The following is a 26,126-nucleotide window of genomic DNA, read 5'->3' on the forward strand; positions in this document are numbered from 1 at the left end:
AATGACAGAAGTGTGCAAAACACTTATTATTTTGTGTTTTTGCAGTGTTATATAGTGCAGACTTGTCAGGTATTGGAGTGCTTTACATGAGCATTGGTTACATCACACAAGAACAAATTCATTTTGGTTGTAGACATGGGGAGACTAAGTGATTTGACCAGAATCACAGAATGTCGAGCTGAAGCAGAAACTCCAACCTGGTTCCCCAGTTGCAAAGTCTGCAGTTCTGGAAGTAACACCACATCCTCTCCCCTAAGTGCAACATTTAATCAAGTGGTCAACTGGATAAAAAAACAAAGATAACAAATAATTTAAAAGTGCTTTGTCGCTATTTGAAAACTCAGAAAATATGTCCTTATTTTAGCCTTTTAGAGCACTAACCATAATTTTGATGCCAATAAGACCCTCTCATATATGTAATTTCTAAAGAAAATGCTCTAGGTATTACAGTTTTGATCACATCAAGATGACGTCAGGTGTTCCACACTTTTGTAATAAATATAGAATGTTAGCAATCTAGTTGTTCATTAGGATACTGTTGAGAGGCAGAGGCCAGGGGCACGGACTCTGAAAATTGAAGGCAGGTAGGAGGGTGCAAAGGCAACAATTTAACCACACTGAGCAGGCAGGAAGGGCTGTGGCAGCACAACAGACTATGGAGGGCAGTGGAAAGGGGGGCAGGGGCAACAAACCAACAATACAGGACTTGCAAGAGAGGCTGTGGCAATGTAATAGACCATTGTGGGCAGAAGGAAGAGGCAATGGTAGTACAACCATACATGCCAACAGACCCGATTCAGCCAGGAACCGTCCAATGTTTTTAAGCTCAAATGGGCTTTATTTGATCTGTCTCCTGTCTACAATCTCCTCTTTTTCAATGTAACTCAAAGGGGAAAATCAATACCCCAGTTTTTTTTTCAAAATCTCCCTCTTACCAAGTTCAAAATGTTCGCAAGTATGGTACATTGGATCATGGAGGGAAATGGGGTAGGGACATGGACTTGGATAACAGAGGACAGGAGGGACATGGAGAGGTGCACCAAACTGACCCTGCAGGGCAGGCATCAGGGTTTGCAGCAGCACAATACACCACACAGGGCATGCGGGACGGGAGTGCAGCACAACAATCCATAGAAAGCAAGAGGGAGGGGACAGGACCATGCACATGGACAACAGAGAACAGAGGGGCAAGAGGCAATGGTAGCTAGCTGACCATAATGGACAGACAGGAGAGAAAGCTGCAGCATAACAGACCATAAAGGGCAGGAGGGACGGATCAGGGGCATTACAATGGAACAGACAAGCCAGGAGGGAGGGAGTAGGGGTCTGCACATGTAAATAGAGGGCTGGGGGCAAGGGGGCAGGGCAGGAGCAGCAAGATAGCCATGGAGGTCAGGCAGGATGGGCACTAGAAGCAAGACACACCATGAAGAGCAACACTGAGACTGTGATGGCATACACACAGACCATGGAGGGAAGGTGGGAGGGGGTATGGGGCAGCTAACTGACCACACAGGGAAGGTGGGATGGGCCATGGCAGCACAGAAGACCATGCATGGCAAGTGGGAGGGTTAGTGGCAGCACAATGGCTATGATGGGCAAGAAGGAGGGTGCAGGGGCATGCACAAAGGACGATGGAGGATAGAAGGGAGGGTCAGGACCTGTGCACAGACAGGAAAGTTCAGGGGAAGGGGCCTCACAACAGACAGCACGGGGCAGGCAGGAGGAGCAGTTGCAGCACAACAGACCAGGGTGGGCAGAAGGGTGTGGCAGTACAATGGACCATGTAGGACAGGAGGAAGAGGATAGGGGCATGGTATGTGGACAGGCAGGGTGGAGGTGGCAGGGACAGGTTACAGTCATCTGACAATGCTAGGCAGGTGGGAGGGGAGTGGCAGCTCAACAGAACACTCAGAGTAGATAGGAGTGGCAGGTCCATGGAACATGGTGGGCAAAAAGGAAGGAGCAGGGGCATGCACAAAGACATCGGAGGGCAGGGGGAAGGAGAATAGGGGCAGCAAGCTAAGCACAGAGTTTAAGCAGGAGGTTAATGATGGGGCATAGAATTGGGCAATGGAGGGCAGGAGGAGTGGACTGGTACATCGTACTAAATTGAGGGCAGTAGCAGCACATCAGACCATGCATGGCAGGAGGGAGGAGGCTAGTCCATGGATTCACACAACAGAGAATAGGGAGGAGGGGGATGGGGCAGCAAGCTAACTGTTCAGAGAAGGCTGGTATTAGGAACTTTATTGTTTTTAAAATGTGTGTCTGTGCGAACTACTTAAAATATGAACAAGTATGCAGCATAATCTCACTTTTATTCAGGAAGAAGAGGACGTTTGTGACTGTGACTCCGGGCTCACTTGGCAGAAACACCCCCTGACCCTCCACCCCTATCGCAAAATGTAATGCCCGTGAAAAGGGTAGATGAACACAGTGTTATATAGAACATAGTCCTGAGAGCACGATTGAAAATGAAAACTAGATATAGTGTATGGTATAAACTATGCACCAAAAAGTGTGATACAAGATGAACCGGGCGTGAAATATAATATGCAATACATTGTGCGCAATTACAGATTGATTGGAGAGCGCGAGATAGCACAGGCACTAGCGCGTGCTATGCGATATGCGCCTTGGAGTGTAATATGCACAGGACAGTGTTGTGTAACCTAACTAGTCTCTAAAGTTGTAATATAAAATATGTGCCGGAGAGTGTAACGTTGCATATGCACTTTGACAAAGATATGGATCCCAGATTGTAATATGTATGGCATAGCACTGTGTGTTATAACATAGGCATCGAGGAAGGCACGTTAGATGGAGCAATATAACCCGTGGGAAGACAAGTGTGGCATGACATTCACGGGGTGGTGTTACAGTGCACATGGGCTAGAGAGTGTCATAGCATATGCACTAGCTAGTGGAATACAACACAGAGGTGTGTGGCACTTAGCAGGCAATGGTGGGTGTAACACAGCATTGGGCTCTGCCAGGAGCGCGCTGTGACTCTCAAGTGATGTTCGTCCCCTTTCCAGAGAGTGAAATAAAAAGTATTACACATCCGGCAGTGGATGTGTGTTTTATTAACCGTGAGGGGGGTTTCTTGCATAGTTTTGGTCGAATTTTTGTCGATTCCCCTTTGAATGGCTTGGTGTGCATGTGTATTAAATGTGCCCGTCAATAGCTACCCATGTTTGTATAAATAAACGACAAGGGTGTCTACCGGGATTAGGCACGGTAGGGCATCAGACATGTCAGAGCTTCACTAGTGGTGTAAATACATTCCACGTGGATTCATTGTATGCATAGTCGCCTTTTAATGAATATCACGCAAATCGTCATGGTGATAGGTACGTACGGTTTGTCCAGTATGTCCTAGGTGTGTCTATAAATATATATTTTTTAAAAATAATAAAAAACAGTGGCCGGCCCTGGGGATTGGGGTCAAAAAAATATAATTAGGAGACAGGCCCTGGGGGATGGGGTCATCAGGGCCAATAAATTAGAATAAGAAGGGGAACCACACAGCCCCCCTTCTTAAAAAATTTAAATAAATAAAAGACTGGCATCGTGCCGGAGGCCACGCCCCCTCCTTGCAGCACTCTGCAAACGCACCCCTCTGGCGAATTGTAAGTTGGGGAATTAATTCCTCTTCAATACTGAGGGTACCTGAGGGCCAACTAGCCCAACAGGCATCTCCAGTATGCGCCAGGGAGCTGCGCTGCAGACAGGTGTTCTGAGGCCAAGCCCCTTTTTACACCTCTCTGCAACGCAGCTCTGTGGCGCTTACTGGAGGTACCTAGTGGTCTAGTTTGACCCTAGGGACCCTTAGGATTCAAGGGGACTTAATCTCTCAACTTAGAACAGCCACAGGGCGCGTTTACACAGTGGTGAAGGGAGGGGACGGGGCCTGAGGTGACGTGTGCAAACACGCACTATGACATGTTTTAAATTGGGGATATAATTTCCCTTCAATACTGAGGGCCCCTGGGGGCTAACTAGCCCACCAAGTGCTTCCAGTAACGCCACTGAGCTGCATTGCAGAGAGGTGGTCCAGGCCGTGCCACTTTTTACACCTCTCTGCAACGCAGCTCTGTGGCACTTACTGGAGGTACCTAGTGGGCTAGTTGAACCCTAGGGACCCTCAGGATTCAAATGAACTTAATCTCCCAACTAAAAACGGACACACGGTGTGTTTACACAGTGGTGAAGGGAGGGGACGGGGCCTGAGTTAAAGTGTGCAAAAATGCCCTGTGGCCTGTTTTAAGAGGTAGTTTTAATCCCCCTGCCCTATTATATACTAGGGGCTTACAGAGGAGGTCATGCTAATCACAGGGGGACCCCAACGCATAATGTTCCCTAGTGTATGTAGGTGTTTTCACTGTAATCTAAGTGTCTTTTAACATAGCACTGGCTCTAGGACTGGTTAGTCAGACTCAGTTACCACCAGTATCCGTCTGAAAAAGTTAAGGGTACAGGATGATTTTGCAACAAGGCTTCTTTCTGCTCTTCTTTTTGTTCTTTCTGCACGTTATCCTTCTTCCTGCACTTTTCTTTGTCTTTGAGGACTTCTGTTGCTTCTTTCTGCACTTCTTTTTTTTCTTTCTGTGCATTTTTTCTTCTTTCTTCACATGTCCTATCTCTGTAGGCATAGTTAGAAATTAGCATTTAAAAAACCTTTGAAATTCACAGAAAAAACCATAGGTTTCAGGCACGTTATAGTTAGGAATTATCATTTAAAAAACCTCAGAAATTCACTGAAAAAACCATAGGTTTCAGGGGTGTTATAGTTAGCTGGCCTTTTCACTTGTACAAAACCATTGAAATTCCCCCGTTATAGTTAGTTCAGCTAACTATAACTCGCGCGCCCGCAATGCACTGCTGATGACGTCACGTATTACATCATTCATGACATGGTCAGTGACATCACTGATGACATCTCAAATGACATCACTGATGATATCACTGATGACATCATCCTTGTGATAGAGTGGCAGACCTCCTCTCACCCTAATATAACCTTTGATACACACATTCAAAAATAGAGACTAAAATTTTCAAAACAATGGACATACCAATACCAGTTACAACAACCTCTTCAGTAATTCTAAGATCCACATACACTCATTCACCAACAGTCCTATACAGTCACTCATACATGTACTCACTCATCATATGTACTCATACACCTATACATCCTGTTACACAATGCCACTCATCCATAGAGTTACTCACACACATAGTCACTCATGCTAATAAAGAATCAAACATACATTTACTTGCATATACAGTTATACACACACCACCACACTTACTTCTATGGAAACTTACACATACTTAGTCTTTTAAACAATCACTTATAGAAACACATACTTATTCAGACAGGAACTCTTTCAATTTCTCACTCTCACATATACTCACTTATATACACCAATAGTCACTTATACTAGTTTAAAACATATGTAGTTACTCATAAAGACACTATTGAGACAGTCATTCACTCACTAACACACCCATACACACACTCATCCACCCATACAGTCCTGCACACATGCTGTCTTCAACACATACAAACAGTGAGTCACTCATTCATGCACCTATGCACTACGTAATACCCCCACCGAACCATGCAGACACTCAGACTGATACTCAAAAAACCAACTAATAACCTATATAGACACCCATGTAGCTACTCACCAACCTATGCAGCAACTTATACACAAAGTGAGAGACTGATACAGATATTTACATATTTAAACATTACTCACTAAGCCATGTATTCACTATGATACACTTAGTCAGTTACACAATCAATTTTTCAAAAACAGATCATCCATTTAGACACTTATATACCCATTTATTCTTCCATCGACCTTGAGATATACATATATAAAACATATTCAATTTTTAAAAAAACACACATTCACTGGATGATGTCATCAGTGATGTCATTTGAGATGTCATCAGTGATGTAATATGTGACGTCATCAGCAGTGCATTGCGGGCGCGCGAGTTATAGTTAGCTGAACTAACTATAACGGGGGAATTTCGATGGTTTTGTACAAGTGAAAAGTCCAGCTAACTATAACACCCCTGAAACCTATGGTTTTTTCAGTGAATATATATATATATATATATATATATATATATACACACACACACACACACACACACACACACACACACACACACACACACACACACACACACACACACACACACACACACACACACACACACACACACACACACACACACACACACACACACACACACACACACACGCACACACACGCACGCACACACACACGCACGCACACACGCACACAGGCATATAAACAAGGCAGTAATCTGGCGTACTCCTATTATGCAGACCCTACTCTGAGTGTACCTAGAGTGTATGTAGGTGTGAAGCCAAGAATCCCCCCCAAGGGACGATCCAACCCCATTACCTGGTGGGAGAGAATATTGGAGCCCGTCCAGGTCACGAACTGGATACCCCCTCACGGAGATATCAGAATGCTGCATAGTGAAGTCTCAGCATGCAGTGACCCCCGGTATCAACTGAGGTGCCTCCTCTGCTAATCTTTTGGGATGCTCATTATTTATAATAGAAAGAATCCTTGTGATGTACGTATAGCTTAGCAATGTTTTGGATACGTAGACAGCCCTGTCACCCCATAGACTAAGATAGAGCAACATTTGTACATAGTGGGTAAAGAGGCCTTGTACAAGGCGTTAGAGGCATTGTGATAATTTTATGCGAAGCTAAATGTGTACACAAAATTGTTTCAGAGAAACTAATTCAACATTGTCGTGCATGCAAATATGTGCAAAAGGTCACAGCAGAATTGTTGTTGTGCAAAATTAGGATAATGTTAGAAAATGTGCAGCTTTGTTACTTGGGTCTAATCCCAGCACACAACATTGCACAATGTCAAAAGGACGACTATTTGCTACTTGTTCCAAGTGTGGGAATGCATAGGCAGAACTGAATGTATCGTGTCTTCCTGGGGAGGACATAGGTGGGAGGGACAGGTTGGGGGTTGTTACTTTCTTCGCATGTAAAATATACGTTTTGGTTAACTGCTTTTAGGGAACATATTGGATGGCTCCTTTAGGTATACTTGCTGACGGATTCCCTGTCTGCTGTAACAGTAGACACCTTGTGAAAACTAAAAAATAATTCTGTAAAAAAATTGGCTCATAAGTCCAAGGGGAACCACAGATTGCAAACTGTCTGTTTGATCATTCAAAAGAGTAAATAGCACCCAGATACGATCAAAAAGGAGTGCTTTCATCCACCCTCGAATGCAAAAATTACAAATGACCAGAAGAATCCTACATACTCAAAATGTATACTTCTGTAATCAATCCATTAAAATTCAACTTTCTGCAGTGCTGAACTCTACACCCTTGAATGTGGTTTTCAGTAGGAAAAAACAGAAGCTCCACTCTTACAACTGCACCAGATGGTTTAAATAAAACAGCGTCGATACATAAAGCATTGTGAAACATCCATATAATTCTGGAAGCTTTGTGGTACTACTGGTGGGGCTCATTACTGACACATGCATTGTTGTCACCCACAATTTAAAAAAAAAAAAAATACGTATTTTTCAGCCAAATCAAAGATCAGAAAATAGGGCAAAATGTCAATATGCAACAGATTCAAAGTCCACCTCCAGGGTATCGGACTTTATCAGAACCTCATTACAAACACTTCCTTTGCCACCACCCATAGACAGTTATTCAATCTACTGAATTTTTTGGGGGATCATATCATTAAATAGCAGGGCGCTCAAAAACACTTAAAACTTGAAGAGAAAGATTACGCAAATAAATAGGCGTCAGAGAACTTCATAATTAAAGGTTAAACATTAGAGATGCAACTCATCGATGGGCAAAAGAGGAGAGAAAGCATTAAATAATCCTGCCACATGTGGCATTCCCAGAACACTTCTCTAAAATACATCTTCTTACATGTAAAACTCAGCCTTACTTGAGGAAGGCAACATTTTAAGATAGAAGTAAAAAAATGTGCCACTCTATAAAAAAGGCTATATCGGCCAGTTCCTTTACTTTTAAATCGGCCATTCTAACAATTTCAAATAGGAAAATTACTGGGGGGGGGGGGGGGGGGGCCGGGCGGAACTTCCCGGAAAAAAAGTAATTTACAAACCTTTCTTTAAAGGAAATAGGGATGAAGGAAGAGGGCAATATAGACAAACAAGCTGCGGTTATGCTAATATAAACAAGCTGCGGTTATGCTAATATAAACAAGCATTTGCAATGCAATAGGTCTCGCATTTATAAGAGTTTGAGCTATTGGCATTGTAAAATCACAATGCCTTTTATTTATGTTTTTGTTTTAAAACAAATAAAAGGCATTATCATTTACAATGTCAGTAGCATAAACTCGCATAAAAGCAGTGTGCGGCGTGCAGCAGTGCGTGTCGTGCAGCATGCAGCAGTGAGTAATGCAGCAGTGTGCAGCAGTGTGCGGCGTGCAGCAGTGCGCGGCGTGCAGCAGTGCGCGGCGTGCAGCAGTGCGTGGCGTGCAGCAGTGTCGTGCAGCAGTGAGTAATGCAGCAGTGTGCAGCAGCGTGCGACGTGCAGCAGTGTGCGGCGTGCAGCAGTGTACTGCATGAAGCAGTGAGCTGTGAGCAGCAGTGTCATGCAGCATGCAGCAGTGAGTAGTGCAGCAGCGTGTGGGGCGTGCAGCAGTGTGCGGCGTGCAGCAGTGTGCGGCGTGCAGCAGTGGGCGGCGTGCAGCAGTGGGCGGCGTGCAGCAGTGGGCGGCGTGCAGCAGTGGGCGGCGTGCAGCAGTGGGCGGCGTGCAGCAATGGGCGGCGTGCAGCAATGGGCGGCGTGCAGCAATGGGCGGCGTGCAGCAATGGGCGGCGTGCAGCAGTGTTTCGTGTAGCAGTGTGAGGCATGCAGCGGTGTGCAGCAGTGTATTGCGTGCAGCAGTGTGCTGCGTGCAGCAGTGAGTAATGCAGCAGTGTGCAGCAGTGTGTGGCGTGCAGCAGTGTGTGGCGTGCAGCAGTGTGTGGCGTGCAGCAGTGTGTGGCGTGCAGCATTGTGCGGTGTTCAGCAGTGTGCGGCGTGCAGCAGTGTGCGGCGTGCAGCAGTGTGCGGCGTGCAGCAGTGTGCGGCGTGCAGCAGTGTGAGGCGTGCAGCAGTGTGCGGCGTGCAGCAGTGTGCGGCGTGCAGCAGTGTGCGGCGTGCAGCAGTGTTTCGTGTAGCAGTGTGAGGCATGCAGCACTGTGTGGCGTGCAGCGGCGTGCAGCAGTGTGCAGCGTGCAGCAGTGAGGTGTGCAGCGTGCAGCAGTGAGTAATGCAGCAGTGTGTGGCGTGCAGCAGTGTGCGGCGTGTAGCATTGTGCGGCGTGCAGCAGTGTGGCGTGCAGCAGTGTTTCGTGTAGCATTGTGCGGCGTGCAGCAGTGTGCAGCGTGCGGCAGTGTGTAGCGTGCGGCAGTGTGTGGCGTGCGGCAGTGTGCGGCGTGCGGCAGTGTGCGGCGTGCGGCAGTGTGCGGCGTGCAGCAGTGTGCGGCGTGCAGCAGTGTGCGGCGTGCAGCAGTGTGCGGCGTGCAGCAGTGTGCGGCGTGCAGCAGTGTGCGGCGTGCAGCAGTGTGCGGCGTGCAGCAGTGTGCGGCGTGCAGCAGTGTGAGGCGTGCAGCAGTGTTTCGTGTAGCAGTGTGTGGTGTGCAGCAGTGTTTCGTGCACCAGTGTGCGGCATGCAGCAGTGTGCGGCGTGCAGCAGTGTGTGGCGTGCAGCAGTGTGTGGCGTGCAGCAGTGTGTGGCGTGCAGCAGTGTGTGGCGTGCAGCAGTGTGTGGCGTGCAGCAGTGTACTGCATGAAGCAGTGAGCTGTGAGCAGCAGTGTCATGCAGCATGCAGCAGTGAGTAATGCAGCAGTGTGCCGCAGCGTGCGACGTGCAGCAGTGTGCGGCGTGCAGCAGTGTGCGGCGTGCAGCAGTGTACTGCATGAAGCTGTGAGCTGTGAGCAGCAGTGTCATGCAGCATGCAGCAGTGAGTAATGCAGCAGTGTGCAGCAGCGTGTGGGGCGTGCAGCAGTGTGCGGCGTGCAGCAGTGTGCGGCGTGCAGCAGTCTTTCGTGCAGCAGTGTGCGGCGTGCAGCAATGGGCGGCGTGCAGCAATGGGCGGCGTGCAGCAGTGTTTCGTGTAGCAGTGTGAGGCATGCAGCGGTGTGCAGCAGTGTATTGCGTGCAGCAGTGTGCTGCGTGCAGCAGTGAGTAATGCAGCAGTGTGCAGCAGTGTGAGGCGTGCAGCAGTGTGTGGTGTGCAGCAGTGTTTCGTATAGCATTGTGCGGTGTTCAGCAGTGTGCGGCGTGCAGCAGTGTGCGGCGTGCAGCAGTGTGCGGCGTGCAGCAGTGTGAGGCGTGCAGCAGTGTGAGGCGTGCAGCAGTGTGAGGCGTGCAGCAGTGTGCGGCGTGCATCAGTGTGCGGCGTGCAGCAGTGTGCGGCGTGCAGCAGTGTTTCGTGTAGCAGTGTGAGGCATGCAGCACTGTGTGGCGTGCAGCGGCGTGCAGCAGTGTGCAGCGTGCAACAGTGTGCAGCGTGCAGCAGTGAGGTGTGCAGCGTGCAGCAGTGAGTAATGCAGCAGTGTGTGGCGTGCAGCAGTGTGCGGCGTGTAGCATTGTGCGGCGTGCAGCAGTGTGTGGCGTGCAGCAGTGTGTGGCGTGCAGCAGTGTGCGGCGTGCAGCAGTGTGCGGCGTGCAGCAGTGTGCGGCGTGCAGCAGTGTGCGGCGTGCGGCAGTGTGCGGCGAGCGGCAGTGTGCGGCGTGCAGCAGTGTGTGGCGTGCAGCAGTGTGTGGCGTGCAGCAGTGTGCGGCGTGCAGCAGTGTGCGGCGTGCAGCAGTGTGCGGCGTGCAGCAGTGTGCGGCGTGCAGCAGTGTGAGGCGTGCAGCAGTGTTTCGTGTAGCGTTGTGCGGCGTGCAGCAGTGTGCGGCGTGCAGCAGTGTGTGGTGTGCAGCAGTGTTTCGTGCACCAGTGTGCGGCATGCAGCAGTGTGCGGCGTGCAGCAGTGTGCGGCGTGCAGCAGTGTGCGGCGTGCAGCAGTGTGCGGCGTGCAGCAGTGTGCGGCGTGCAGCAGTGTGTGGCGTGCAGCAGTGTGTGGCGTGCAGCAGTGTGTGGCGTGCAGCAGTGTGAGGCGTGCAGCAGTGTGAGGCGTGCAGCAGTGTGAGGCGTGCAGCAGTGTGCGGCGTGCAGCAGTGTGAGGCGTGCAGCAGTGTGCAGCATGCAGCAGTGTGCGGCGTGCAGCCTCGTGCAGCAGTGTGTAATGCAGCAGTGTGCGCAGCAGTGTGTGGCGTGCGGTAGTGTGCAGCGTGAAGCAGTGTGCAGCGTGCAGCAGTGTGTGGCGTTGTTTGTAAACAACAAGAAAAGCGGACATCAAAGGAAGGGTGGGAGGGAACGAGCATATGGGGTGTGAGTTATAACGAAAGTTAATTGTTGTAAGAGGGGATGAAGGAAGTGAGGTCGAGCGCGCGCTGGCGAAAGCAGTCTGCTGCTTTCAAGTCCGATGCCAGCTTCGCGCTTGAATGCCTCACATGCACTGGCCATAAACCGCATCCCTAAGGTCTTGTGCCCCTTACTAAATCTCTGTGAATGCTGAGGCGGCGCACGCGCAGGAAGTAGCTGGTGGCAAATGGAATGCGCGTGGTTGTGCGCGTAACCGCCACCCGATCCGCCTGGGAAGCCTTTGGGAGCATTTTTTGAAGCCCCTACATAAGTCTCGCTGAGCTATCGCTTACGTGATAGCCAGGCGAGACCTAAAAATTACTCTTGATCATTAGGGACCCATAGCCCTCCAGTATTCCACCATGACCAGCAGATGGCAGTTACCGCAGTTCTGTTTTTTTACAGAAAAATAGAGACAAAGGTTACTGAAAACTAGAATATCTGTTCATTATTTTTTTTCCTTTCACCGAAGAGAAGGGGGGTTGGCTGCTTATGAATTTAAGAGATTCCAATGAAGGAAAACTAGAATTAGAGGTAAGAAACCTTTCCTCCTCCTTCAGGGGATCTCCACTGAAGATCATAATCACTGAATAGACCAGCAAGCCCATCCCTCCAAAAGGTGGTGGAAGAGAAGATAAATTACCAACAAAAGTAACTAAGGAAAGAGATTTCTTAAGGAAGCTTGTTCTACTTGAGCATCTGAATCAAGAGAATAGTGCCTCATAAAGGTGTGAACAGATTTCCATGTGGTTGTCTTGCAGATTTCCACAATGAAAAGGTTCTTCATTAAAGCAGCCATCGCAGATTTACCTCTGGTAGATTGGGCTGTTGGTTTCCCAGTTGAGGGTTTGTTTGCTTTTTGACAGCATACATTTTTTTAAAAAAACTATCAACTTGGATAGAGATTGTTTATATGTAGCTAAACCAGTACGTAGCAGGCAATAATTTACAAACAATTGGTTGGACTTGAGAATATCTTTAGATTTGTCAAGATAGAATCCAAAAGCTCTTCTCACATCTAGCGCTCCTAGAAGCCTTTCTGTTGGACTAGTAGGGTTCTGAAAGAACATTAGTAAGTTAATGGTTTTTGATTAGCATGAAAATCCTAAACTACTTTAGGTAAAAATTTCAGATGAGTTCTCATGGCAATTTTATTGCTATAATATATATAGTTCATGGGAGCATAAAGCATGGATTACTCTAACCCTGCGTGCTGATGTAGTAAGGACCAAGGAAAGCGGCTTTACACGAAAGGTGTTGTAATGAGCCTTTATGGATAGGTTCATATGGTGAACCCATATGACGTGATAGTATGTTTAACTCCCAGGAGGGAGATTATCTATGTATTGGGGGGAAAACATTTTTAATGCCTTCACAGAAGTCCTTAACAACCAGGATCTTGAAAAAAGAAGTTTGTGAAGTACATTTACTAAATACAAATAAACTAAACAGAAGAGAGCTTAAACCAGATTGGCCCTAATTAAGCAAATATGGTAATAAAGCTTCCACTTGGAACGTGGCTGCTTCAAGGTTCTTGTCAAAACACCAGATAGAAAATCTCTTCAATTTGAAGCAGTCAGTGACACAAATTATATTTTGTCATTTATTTTGAATTACTTACCCTGAAATCATTCTTAAATTTCTTTAAATCATCAAGCTGTTTTCTTTGTTCTGTAACCATTGGCAGTACAACTGTAAAATAGAAAAACATATTAGATTAATATATGTAAAGATTATCGAAGTAGATTAAAGAATATATTGTGAGAGCTTCAGAGAAAATGCTACAGTATTAAGAATCTTGGTTGCAAATATCACAAATTGCTCACTACTTAATCTGTTTGAACTATCTTAGAAGCCCTGGGAGGTCGCAGAGCAGAAGTGTTGTGGCATGATCCTAAAGGTCCGAAGTGTAATTTACAACTGGCTGCAACGTCTATTGGGCAGTGCCTGAACCCCTGTCCAGTTTCGATTCTGTAGGATGGCAAGTCCTTGTTAGCAAATATGCATGATTCCTCTGCAGTAAGAAATGTAAATTCCTTTTTGGTGTCTAGAGCCTTGGATTATATTGGTGGGTGCCATGGCACACCTCAGTTGGAGACTGATACTTTAATAGTGATACAAAAGTGTGCTATCTTCTCTTTAATTGTGCATCCTCTAGTGTCCGCCCCAGAAGTCCCTGTTATTCTATTGTTTTTTTTTCTAAGAACTGTTACACCCAATTAGACCACATGCCGTTCATGTGTTTCCACTTACTTATCCTCTCCGAGATTAAACTATACATCACTATTCTTGTCAATATATACATTCTAATGAATTCATCTCTGATTGATCTTTAGCTTATGATATTTTCCAGCCTTGAAAAGGTCCCAGGCTTGCAAGCCATTACGGGGCAAAACACGTGTTGGATGTTATCATACGGTGTGAAGAACACAGAATAAACGTAATTATTCTGTTCAAAGATACACCTGAGATTTAAAATAAATATGGGTGAGGATGGAGAAGGGGAGTCACTGTCTAATTAAAGGCTATGCTCTTTCTATCCAGTAGGACGACATGGACAGGGTTGTGGGAATGTACTCAATTTTCAGACTTAACCCTACCGTTGGAAGGTCGCCTGTTAACTACTAAAAGTCTCAATAACATGTTATTTTCCTAGGAATTGTTCACCTGTTAATCTAACTAACAGAAACAGAAAATCATAGTTTGTATACGGTTAACTAGTATTCTCAAAACACTGACTAGTTCCTAGTACCAATACTACTTCAGCCATCGCCAGTCTAGACTAGATGCAATGGGTAGATTGGCCATTGAGTGGCAATGAGTACTACTAGCTCTATTCAGCATCCATGCTCGAAAGATTGGTCTTCAATCCTCGCATGCGCTGCAGACACAAATAAATCACCAACAGCCTCCATCGATGTGAGATTCAGGCAAGAATCAAATAGTCTTACTCTGAGATAGCTCCTGGGTTGCTAAAATAGTTATTTACCTGTAACTATCACTACCACAATATACTTTTTGAGGCAACGGTGGAGAAGTTTAGAATGTTTCAGAAGAATGTCCCCTGACTTTGTTCCCTATATTTCTTTCAAAGTAGGAGAGGTTTTTAGGGTATAGGGATCCCCCAAGTCGCACAAACACAGTCTAGTAGCTTCTAGTCCAGACCAACTGAATTTGGCTGAAGACATGCTGGTCATATAGTGTAGGTTAAGTGAAAAAGAACCACAAATTGAAGTTATAAAAATATGTATTTATTATAAACACTCACAAACACATTGCAATATCTCCTACCCGGAGATACAATCACAATATACAAAATACTTTAATAATAGTAAGTAGCACCAATACACAGTGGTCTCCAGGGGGAGACCAAACCATATACTATGAAAAGTGTAATGCGAACCACGACCTAAGTTGAGACTGGACCTAGAAGACATAGAAGAGCCGGGGACCCAAGGGACACCCAAGATAAGGACCCAGGAACCCCACGGAGGCCGTGTGCAGATTGGGAACATGATTGCATGCTCAATACAAGTCAATGGGTAAGCCACGGTTGCAGTTTTTAAGAAGAAGGACCCTTCCCAGAGGACCCTGAAAAAATCCCTGTGGAAGATGAAAGGTTAGAGAGTCATTCCACCCGTGGATACTCCGGGAACCAGAATACCTACACTTGGGAAGCCAGGTGCATAGGTGCGAAGTGACATCGGAAACCGCAGTAGACCACAATGGAGGACTTGAGTGAAGATGCTGCTTGTGAAGAAGGTGAAAGAGTCCTGTGGAACACAAAGGTGGATTCAAGATGAGAGGTTTCTGTAAGCAGAGGGAACAGAGTCTATGCCACTCAGGAGTGACCAGTAGGCACAGGAGACGGATGCACACCGATGTCAGAGATGCAGGAGAGTTGACGGTGCCCTTGGAGCTGCAGCTGTGTGGACCAGGCGACGCTGTGGAAGGCCAGAAGCAGTTCACAAGCTGTCCCACCGCGGATGTCAAGAGAGAGGGGGTCATTGTCCGACTGGAGTACCAACAAGACTTGGAAATGGCAACTAACATAGTAAGCAACAAGGGTGCGGGGTTGGGACCAGCAAGATCTAAGTGACTCACCACGAGCAGGTAAGTCGGAGCAGGCACCACGCAAGCAGGGGAGACCACTGGAGCCAAAGAAGACCCTCAAGATGACCCACGGGCCGAAGGCACAGGAGTCGCAAGAGGACCTCGAGCAGCTCACCAAAAGATGAAGGCCCTCGGTCAAGAGGATGTGGTGTAGGCGAAGATCTTGGTTGCAAGAGATGCTTGAGGCTGGAGCTTCTTGGAGCCCGAAGGTCTCTGGTGAAGAGAGTCAACAAGCTTTGGCGACAGCAAGTCGACGCGGTGCACAGGGGTACTGCCAAAGTGGTTCCGACGAGGGATACTGGCTTCAAACTTGCTGTGAAGACAGTCCAGGCCTCAAGGGAGTTGGTGAACCACCACCTGTGTTGCTGAACCTTTTGGAGTCCATAGGATCCCAAGAACTGCAGACCGGTCAGCTTTGTTGCGGTGCCTGCAGATGCAGGGAAGAGACTCCTTACTTCAAGGGAGATTCCTTTGGGTGTCTGATGTCTACAGATCTTGTGAAGAACCTGCATGGAGCACAGGCAGAGATGACGCAGAAGACTGGCAGGACAACAAGACCAGGAGCAGCAGGAGTCTCCCCAGTTGCAGTCTTGGTTCCCAAAGTGAAGTCCAAAGTGCCCAGACGGTTGAAGGTGAAGTGGTTCCAGATGTAAATCTTGTCCCACGACTAACACAAGGAAGCACCCACAGGTAAGCCCTTAAGTCACCCTAAGGAAAGGGTTGGGACGATTCACAGGTCCCTCCCCCAGCAGGGACTGGTCAGTGGGGAGGATACTCCCATGGCCTTTGTCCAGTTTCGCACCAGAGCAGGAACCAACTGCTCCCTGAACTAGTTCCAACTAGAGTATGCAAGGAGGGCACTAAATGTGCCCTTCAAAGAAGTCTAGTGGCGCTGGCAAGCACCCCCACCCTGTCCCAAAACACCAAGTCCTGTCTGGGAGGTGGTCTCTCGGAGACTGGAAACCTATTGTTCAGCCTTCGCCTGCTCGAGCTTGGCTGAGCAGCAGGAGGGCAGAATCATATCTCTGGTCAACAGCAGCCATAGTTTGCTGTCCGGGTCTAGTCTGGTACCGGGAGCAGTGAGTGCTTCCCGGAGGGGCTTTACAGTGCATGGAATCATACCTCCAGGGTACGATTCCAACATGTTTGATACCAAACACGACAGGGTTCGTTACAGCCAGTTTAGTTAGCCATTGTGTAATTATGCATGGCGACTCTATATAGTTATGGCTGATGCACTTACAACCCAGGAGAATGGACTCAGTTTATTGGAGGGGTGCCCTGCTCATGCAGGGGCACCGGCACACTTAAAACTTGTAAGTTACCCCTAAGGCAGGCCTTCCAATCCTGAAGCTAGAGTGCTCGGTTATAAGAGCAGTGACCTCAGATATAAAGAAACTTATATCTGTTGCAAGTTGTGCTAGTACCTGCATACAGATGCCGCCCTGGGTGCCCCTATACCATATACTAGGGACATAAAAGGGTACACCAGTAGCTAATCTGGGATGTACCCTATACTCACCAGTTCCACTTTAGAGAAGAAGCACAGAGACTGAGGTCCTGATTAGCAGGATGCCAGTCAGACTAGTCAGAAAAATGTAATGACACCAGCAAAAAGTGGGGGTGACCATAAAAGCAGATCCTAATTTCCTACACAACTCCCCCTCCTACCCCACAACGTAAAGTGATAAGACTAACCTAGCCTAGTTGAGTCTTCATTTTCTAAATGGAAATGTCTGGAGAGTCGATCTGCGTTGGCCTGGTTACTCCCAGGCCTATGTTCCACTGAAAAGTCCATCCCCTGTAAGGAAACGGACTCCCTCAGAAGTTTGGGATTTTCACCTTTCATTTGTTTAAGCCAAAAAAGGGGCTTATGGTCTGACTGAACAAGGATGTGAGAACCAAACAGGTATTGCATCAACCTAAAGGACCAGACCACAGCCAAGGCCTCCCTCTCTATAGTTGACCAACGTTTCTCCCTGGGGGTCAACCTTCCGCTTATAAAAGCTACTGATTGGACCTGGCCCTCTGCATACAGTTGTGACAAAACAGCTCCTAACCCTATCTCAGATGCATCTGCCTGAACAAGGAAGGTTTTAGAGCAATCAGGACTTTGCAGAATGAGAGCAGTGCACATGGCCTGCTTCAGGTCATCAAATACCTTTTGGCAGCTACCTGTCCACTAAACTTTCTTAGGCATTTTCTTGGAGATTAGATCATTAAGGGGAGACCTCCTGTAGTATCCAGTCAGGCCCAAGAAAGCCCTGACCTAAGTCTGGGTAATGGGAGCAACCCAGTCCATGATGATTTGGATTTTGCTCTCCAATGGCAAACTTGGCTTCCACCTACCAGGTGTCCCAAATATACAACCTTGCTCTGCCCTATCTGGCACTTGGTGGACTTGATAGTGAGGCCTGACTTTTGCAGGGCCTCCAGAACATTTAAAGTAGACCAGGTGATCCTCCCAGGTGGAACTAAAGACAGCAATATCATCTGGATATGCTGCACTATAGGCTTCCAGACCTGTTAAGACTTTGTTCACCAGCCTCTGGAATGTGTGAGGGGTATTTTTCAGACCAAAGGTCATTACAATAAAATGATAATGCCCACTAGGGGTTGAAAATGCTGTTTTTGGCTTGGCATCCTCAGCTAGTCTGATTTGGCAGTAGCAAGCAGTCATGTAAAATGTGCTCAGATGTGTGGCTGAGGCCAAAGTATCTATGAGCTCATCTGCCCTAGCAATATGATGGGTATCAGTCCTAGTGACTGCATTGATGGCATCTGTAGTCCTCCAAAACCTCATCCCTCTCTTGCCACCTTTGGTGTGAGGTTTTGGTAGAAGGACTACTGGACTAGCCCAAGGGCTATCTGAAGGCTCAATGACCCCCAATTCCAGCATCTTTTGGACCTTTGTCCTGATGCAGTCTCTGACATGGTAAGGCTGTCTGTAAATGTTGTTCTTTACAGGCAGGCTGTCACCTGTGTCCACCTCATGGGTACACCAGGTGGTTTGACTGGGTGTCAGAGAGAACATGTGCTTGTACTGATTGAGGAACTTCCTGCAAGCAGCTTGCTGCTGGTTAGTGAGACAGCCTGCCAAGGCTACTCCTTCAACTGATCCATCAACAGGGTTCTGAGAGAGGAGATCAGGGAGAGGGTCCTCATCTTTCTTTTCAAGGATTGTGTGGGAGCCACTCCATTTGTCTTGGGAGAGATGCTGGGGCCACATGCTCCAACCCCACACTTTCTGTCCTGGCTGGTAAACAGTCTGTACAGCCTTTTAGTCATGCAATGCTTTTTGAAGCTCCTGGCTGGCCTCAAGGTTTTTACTTGCCTTTCATATACTCAGCCATACGTGAACGCAGGCCAAGGACATAGTCCACAATATCCTGAATATGAGGTTTGAGAGGTTGCTCCCAGCCCTCCTTAACTAGGCACAATGGACCGCTAACTGGATGTCTAAACAGAAGTTCAAATGGGCTGTAGCCAACCCCCTTCTGTCGCACCTCTCTGTAGGCAAATAGAAGGCAGGGTAGTAAGACATCCCATTTCCGCCTGAGCTTTTCTGGGAATTCCATGGTCACTCTTCAGGGTCTTGTTGAACCTTTCAACAAGCCCATTGCACTGTGGATAGTAGGGTGTGGTAACGAATATGCTACTTACCAGTATGCATCTGTTCTTGGCATGTAGGGCTGCTGACATTCATATCTGTGCATAGATCGCCGCCTAGTGTTGGGTCCGGATGATTGCACATTGTTGTCCTGGAAGAGTCTTCGAAGTATCACGAGATAGGTGGCTCCTCCCCTGGACTACAGTGCGCATGGGCATCCTCTCCATCCTCAGATTGTTTTTCGCCATTGTGGCAGTGATGGAGTAGATACGGTAAGTGATGACCATGCTATACAGTAATTCTGAGTGCTGCAGCCGCTACAGGCGCCGGGGAGGAGGGTGGGCGATATGAATGTCAGCAGCCCTACATGCCAAGAACAGATGCATACTGGTAAGTAGCATATTCGGTTCGAGGCATGTGGGCTGCTGAATTCATATCTGTGCATAGATTATATAGCAGTCCCTCCATTAGCGGCGGCTGCCCGTGCCAGCTGCAGCAGTCTGAAAAAGGGTCTTGAGAACAGCCTGTCCTACAGCTGCCTGCTGTTTTGAATGCACATCTACACAGTAGTGTTTAGTAAATGTATGTATAGTGGACCATGTGGCTGCTCTACATATTTCCTCTAAAGGAATGTTCCCTAGGAAAGCCATGGACGCCCCTAACTTTCGTGTTGAGTGGGCTCTGGGAGGAATCGTTAATGTGCGTTTAGCTTTTTCATAGCAAATTTGAATACATTTAACGATCCATCTGGCTATCCCTGCTTTGGAAATGGCGCTATATAGTACATGAGGGCCCTCTTTACATCTAGTGTATGGAGCATTCTCTCTGCGACATTTTCTGGATTTGGAAAGAAAACAGGCAGTTCAATAGTCTGATTCATGTGGAACTGTGATATCACTTTAGGCATGAATGTGGGGTTGGTACGCAGTACAACCCTGTTCGCGTGAACCTGTATGAATGGCTCTTGAATGGTTAGTGCCTGGAGTTCACTAACTCTTCTCAACAAGGTGATTGCCACTAAGAAAGCTACTTTCCAGGTGAGGAATTGAATCTCACATGAATGTAGAGGTTCAAAAGGAGGACCCATCAATCTGGTGAGGACCACATTCAGGTTCCACACCGGTGCCGGTGGGTGTGTTGGAGGAATCACTCTTTTGAGTCCCTCCAAGAAGGCTTTGATGGCAGGCACTCTGAATAAAGAGAGGTGCTGCCTGTTCTGAAGATAGGCTGCTATTGCGGTTAGATGTATACGGATGGAGCTGTATGCCAGATTGCATCGGTATAAGTGTAATAGGTAACAGATGATGTTCTGAATGGATGCATCCAGCGGATTAATGTCATTGTTGTTACAGTAAATGACAAATCTTTTCCATTTAGCCGCATAGCAAGCTCTGGTCGTGGGTCTCCTGGCCTCCTTGAAGATATTCATACATTCTGGAGGTAGGTTCAGGTAGCCAAACTCTAAGACTTCAGGAGCCAGATCGCCAGGGTCAGCTGTTGCGGATCTGGGTGCTGAATTTCGCCATGGTTCTGTGTTAAAAGTTTGGGTGTTAGCCGCAGCCTTTGATGCGGCACCACGGAAAGTTCTAACAACGTGGTGTACCATGGCTGGCGTGCCCACATTGGAGCAACCAGGATGAGTGTCATTGAGTGTTGCCTTAGTTTGCGCGCCACTAGCGGTAGTAATGGCGCTGGGGGAAAAGCGTACGCAAATCTGCCTGAACAGTTCATCCATATCGCATTGCCCTGCGACTGTGGATGCGGGAACCTGGCGGCAAAGCTTTGGCATTTTGCGTTTTCCCTTGTGGCGAATAGGTCTATCTCCGGATGACCCCACTGCTGGAAGTACGGTTGGAGTACTGATGGATGTAGCTCCCACTCGTGCATTTGGTGGCTGTGTCTGCTGAGCAGATCCGCCATTTGGTTGTCCTTGCCCGGGAGGTGTTCTGCCATGAGGAACATGTTCCTCTGAATGGCCCACTTCCACATGCTCTGAGCCAGATGAGACAACTGTGGAGAGTGTGTTCCTCCCTGCTTCTGAATGTAGTACATGGCAGTCATGTTGTCCGTCCGGATCAACACGATCTTGTTGCACAGGTGTAATTTGAATGCCTTCATTGCCAGGAAGATTGCCATCAGTTCCAGAAGGTTGATGTGCATCTTCCGTTGCTGTGTCGTCCATAGTCCCTGCACTGTGTAATTGAGTACATGAGCTCCCCATCCCTGGAGAGACGCGTCCGCCGTCAGTATTATTTGTGGAACAGGCTCTTGGAACGGTCGGCCCTTGCAAAGGTTTTGTGGATTCCACCAATGCAGAGAGTTGTATGCCCGACCGCTCACCAACACTAGGTCTTTCAACTGTCCTTTAGTCTGATTCCATTGACGTGCCAAGCACTCCTGAAGCGGGCGCATATGTAGTCTCGCGTGCGGGACTATGAAGATGCAGGAGGCCATCATGCCTATCAACTGCATGAACACTCGCACTGGAAGAGAGTGTTGAGGTCTGAACTTTGTTATCAGCAGTTGCATGCTGTTGATTCTCGCTAAATTCGGTTGAGCTTTGACTGCCGTACATGGGCGGGTTGAAGATGTGACTTTGGATAATTTAGTGAGAAACCCAGACTGTGAAGAAGGTGAATGGTGTGGGATATGTGGCTGGCACACTGCTGGGCTGACTTTGCCTGAACAAGCCAGTCGTCCAGGTAAGGGAAGATGTGAATGTGCTGTCTCCTTAAGTGTGCAGCCACTGTCGCGAGGCAATTGGTAAAGACTCTGGGCGCCGTTGTGACCCCGAACGGGAGTACTTTGAACTGATAATGCTGATCCTGAAGAGTGAACCTGAGATATTTTGTGTGTGATGGGTGTATGGGTATGTGGAAATACGCATCCTTCAAATCTAGTGTTGCTAGGAAGTCTCCCTGACTGAGTAACGGCAGAACCTGCTGGAGGGTGAGCATATGAAAATGCTCTGACAGAATGTAGTGGTTGAGAGGTCTGAGGTCTAGTATAGGTCGGAGAGACCCGTCCTTTTTTGGGATTAAGAAGTACAGAGAGTACACCCCTGACCCTCGCTGTTCCACAGGCACGAGCTCTATAGCTTCTTTCTGCAGCATACTTAGGACTTCTTGCTGCAATAATGTCAAGTGCTCTGCGGACATAGGACGGTGTCTTGGTGGTATGTTGGGTGGATTGGACGTTAATTCCAGACAATAACCGTACTGGATAATATCTCTGACCCACCTGTCTGTGGTGATGGATCTCCAGACTGGCAGGAACTGTTGGAGTCTCCCTCCGACCGGTGTTATGTGGGCGGTGGCAGTGACAAGACATCACTGTTTGCTATTGGCGGAGGACCTGGTGTTGTTGTGTCCACGTCCTCTGCCTTTGGTGCTGGATCCACGATATCCACCACTATTGTTTTTATTATAGGTACTCTGGGTACCTCCTTTACTGTACTGCTGCTGGGACCCCTGACCTCTAGCTGCTCCTCTATTCCCGGGGCGACGAAAGGAGCCACTCCGAAACTGCTGCGACTGTAGAGCCCCCATAGATTTCGCAGTTTCAGTGTCCTTTTTAATCGTAGCGTCAACCTTGGGGCCAAATAAAAAGTCTGGGTTGACTGGTTGATTCAAGATATTATTTTGAATCTCAGGTTTGAAACCTGATATTCTCAGCCATGCGTGCCTCCTCAACATCACGCTAGTGTTGATTGCCCTTGCTGCAGTGTCAGCCGCATCTAGTGCGCATTTGATGGACGCATTTGTAATGAGTTGCCCCTCTCTGATAAGGAGCTCCGCTCCATCTTTGTATTCATCTGGTAGGTGTTCTAGCAGGGATTCTAGGGTATCGTAGTGTGACCTGTCGTATCGGGCCAGGAGTGCCTGAGTGTTGGCAATGCGCCAGATGTTTGCTGCTTGTGCTGCTATCCTTTTGCCTGATGTTTCTAGCACTTTGGGCTCCTTGTCTGGAGGAGGAGCATCACCTGTAGTCTGCGAGTTAGCTCTCTTGCGAGCATTAGAAACTACCATGGAGTCCAACGGCAATTGACCCTTAATGTACATTGGGTCTCCTGGGGCTGGTTTGTATTTCTTCTCTATTCTCGGGTTTAATACTCGTGCCCTGGTTGTCTCCTTAAATATGTCCTTAGCATGTTTAAGAATCCCTTTTAACATTGGTAGAGTCTTGACCGTTCTTTCTGATGTGGAGAACGTATCCACCAAGAAATCCTCTTCCACAGAGTCAGAATGAAGTTCCACTCCGTGATTGGCAGCCGCCCTTTCAATGAGGGCGTTAAAAGCAGCAGTATCCTCAGTGGGAGACGGTTTGATATTATAAAGATGAGTGTCAGGAGCATTTTGTGGGTCTCCTGGGTCATTAGGGTCTCCCCATGCTTGATCTTGGTCTTGCTGTTGTTCATCAGGGTCATTATCCACAGGATAAGTGGTATCATCCTCAACATAGCCCTCTCCTGCATCCGGCTCCGAGTGTGTAGGAGAAAAGGATGGTGGTTCCTGATCATAGGTGTGGTAAGGTTCTACAAGCACTGATGTCGAACCTGACGCCATTTTCCTCTTCAGTGGAATCTTGTATGAGTCCAAAGCCTTTTCAGGAACAATTCAACGCTTGCGGAACAACAGCCTACCAGTGTCGGCGTCGATAAACTGGTCCCGTGAGTCTTCGACATCGGTTCTTTCCGTGGACACTGTTCTTGGTTGTTTGATACTCCTCCTAAGCTCGAACATCTTCGGTGCCCCTGGTGGTGGCAATCCGAACTTGATCGGTGCCGGCGCCGAGTGAGCCTTGGCGACCTTGTGCGGTTCGGGACCCGTTTTCGGTTCGAGAGTGGCCCGTTCCCTGATGCGCTTTAGGGACTCCGACACCTGTTGCAACGTGAATGCAGACGGTGCTTTGGAACCGAGAGGCTCTTTGGAGACAGGCCTCGACGCAGTCTCCGGTTTCTTTCCAGCCGTCGGGTGGTCGATCCGAAGTTTGGGATCGACGCCCTGTTGATCCGATAATTTGGCAGTCTCAGCACTCTTCGGTGTTGACGTAGTCGGATCGACCACCTTGACCTTGGCAGTTGGTGCCCCAACCTTCGGTGCCATAGGCCGTGGCGTCTTCTCGGGACCGAGGGCCTTCGTCTGTTTCTCGGTGCCGAAGTCCTTTTTTGGTTTCTCGGTACCGAAGTCCTTCTTTCTTTGGTCGGCTCCGACGTCCTTCGTCTGTGTCGACGGATTGGAGGGCTTCGAGGCCTTTGATCCGACCTGAACCAGTTGCACTTTCGGTTTCGATTTGACCGGTGCTGGTTTTGGTTTCGATTTCAATGAATCGACTCCAGTCTTTTTTGACATCTCCGGCTCTTTTGCAATGTTCGAAGCCGGGCCTTCAGGCGGGGCTGTAGAACGATCCGACCGATCTTGGGTAAGGCCCGCAGGCGATCCCTCGACCTGAGCCTTATCAAGACTATCTCCTCGGCCTCCGCATCGACGGATTGGCCTAGCTCCTCGCCTGAGCTATCTTCCTCGGCCCCAAAGGCCTCATCGTCGTCTCCTACCTCGTCGACGACGTCTTCGTCCTCGAAGATCACCTCATCATCGTCGTCATATTGGGAATCATGCTCCGAAGCATGGCTCGAGTCTATCTCCTCGACGCTCTTGACTTCTTCATCCTCGGTGCTGAACATGTTAAGCGGGTTAGGCGCCGATTGTTTGGCCTCCAATCTAGCCGCCCGTCGATTCCGAAGTGTCTTCTTCGACCGGAACCGGGCGCAGGCCATACACCTGGACTCATCATGATCCGGTGATAAACATTTGTTACACACCGGATGGACATCGATGTGTGGATATTTCGCATGACATAGAGGACATCTCTTGAAGGGGGTCCTCGATTCCATCCTCGAACGTCGATCGATGTTCAGACCGAAACTCGGTCCGAGAAGGGTGAATAAGTCGAGAACAAGTATAATAAAGTATCGATACCGAACGCAAACAATACCGACGATACCTAAAGGCTTTTGGCCTTAAATAAAGTTTTCCTAACTTGAGCTAAGATAAGCACATCCGAACCCAATGGCGGAAAAAAACAATCTGAGGATGGAGAGGATGCCCATGCGCACTGTAGTCCAGGGGAGGAGCCACCTATCTCGTGATACTTCGAAGACTCTTCCAGGACAACAATGTGCAATCATCCGGACCCAACACTAGGTGGCGATCTATGCACAGATATGAATTCAGCAGCCCACATGCCTCGAACACCGTTTACTCCACACTCTTTCCACATTGCAGTGATGTACCTAAACATGAAGTTGGTACCTCTGTCTGTCAAGACCTCCTTAGGGAAGCCCACTCTGGAAAAGATTCCCAGGAGGGCCCTGGCCACTACAGAAGCTGTAGTGGTTCTAATGGGAATAGCCTCTGTATACCTAGTGGCATGGTCCACCACCACTAGGATGTAACTGTCTCCACATGCAGTTGGAGGGTTCAAGGAGGGTTCAAGGGACCAACAATGTCCCTCTCAAAGGGAACCCCAACCACTGGGAGTGGAATTAGGGGGGCCTCTGTAGTACCACCTGACTAACCACTGGCTTGGCAAGTGGCACAAGAGCGACAAACCCCATTGGTGTCTTCTGACATATGGGGCCAGTGAAAATGCTAGACAACCCTTTCCCAAGTCATGTGCCAGGGAGAGAACAAAATCTCTGAACTCCTGGGGTATTTCCAACTTCCTGGTAGCACCAGGCTTGGGGTCACTACCATCAGAAAACAGGAGCCCATCTTCCCAATAGATCCTATGGGACCCACGGATATTCACTGCTTCCTCAGCAGCAGCTTTGTCTGATTTGATCAAGAGAGGAACAGGATTGCTGCTGCAAACTCTAATCTGCCTTATAAGGACCCCCTAGCCCCCAAGAACTT

The 26,126-nt window shown here is 48.1% G+C and overlaps 1 protein-coding gene across 17 annotated transcripts in view; it reads right to left on the minus strand.

The window, feature by feature from the left end:
• Positions 1-26,126, minus strand: part of ATXN2 (ataxin 2) — a 1,509,788-nt gene that overhangs the window by 893,841 nt on the left and 589,821 nt on the right. For all 17 annotated transcript variants that reach the window (XM_085634791.1, XM_085634789.1, XM_085634788.1 and 14 more), the window contains one exon: positions 13,111-13,181. In XM_085634791.1, the coding sequence (XP_085490917.1) occupies positions 13,111-13,181 (71 nt within the window). The remainder of the gene's footprint in view (positions 1-13,110; positions 13,182-26,126) is intronic.

This window comes from Triturus cristatus, chromosome 11 (assembly GCF_964204655.1).
Source record: "Triturus cristatus chromosome 11, aTriCri1.1, whole genome shotgun sequence".
NCBI classification, from domain to species: Eukaryota; Metazoa; Chordata; class Amphibia; order Caudata; family Salamandridae; genus Triturus; species Triturus cristatus.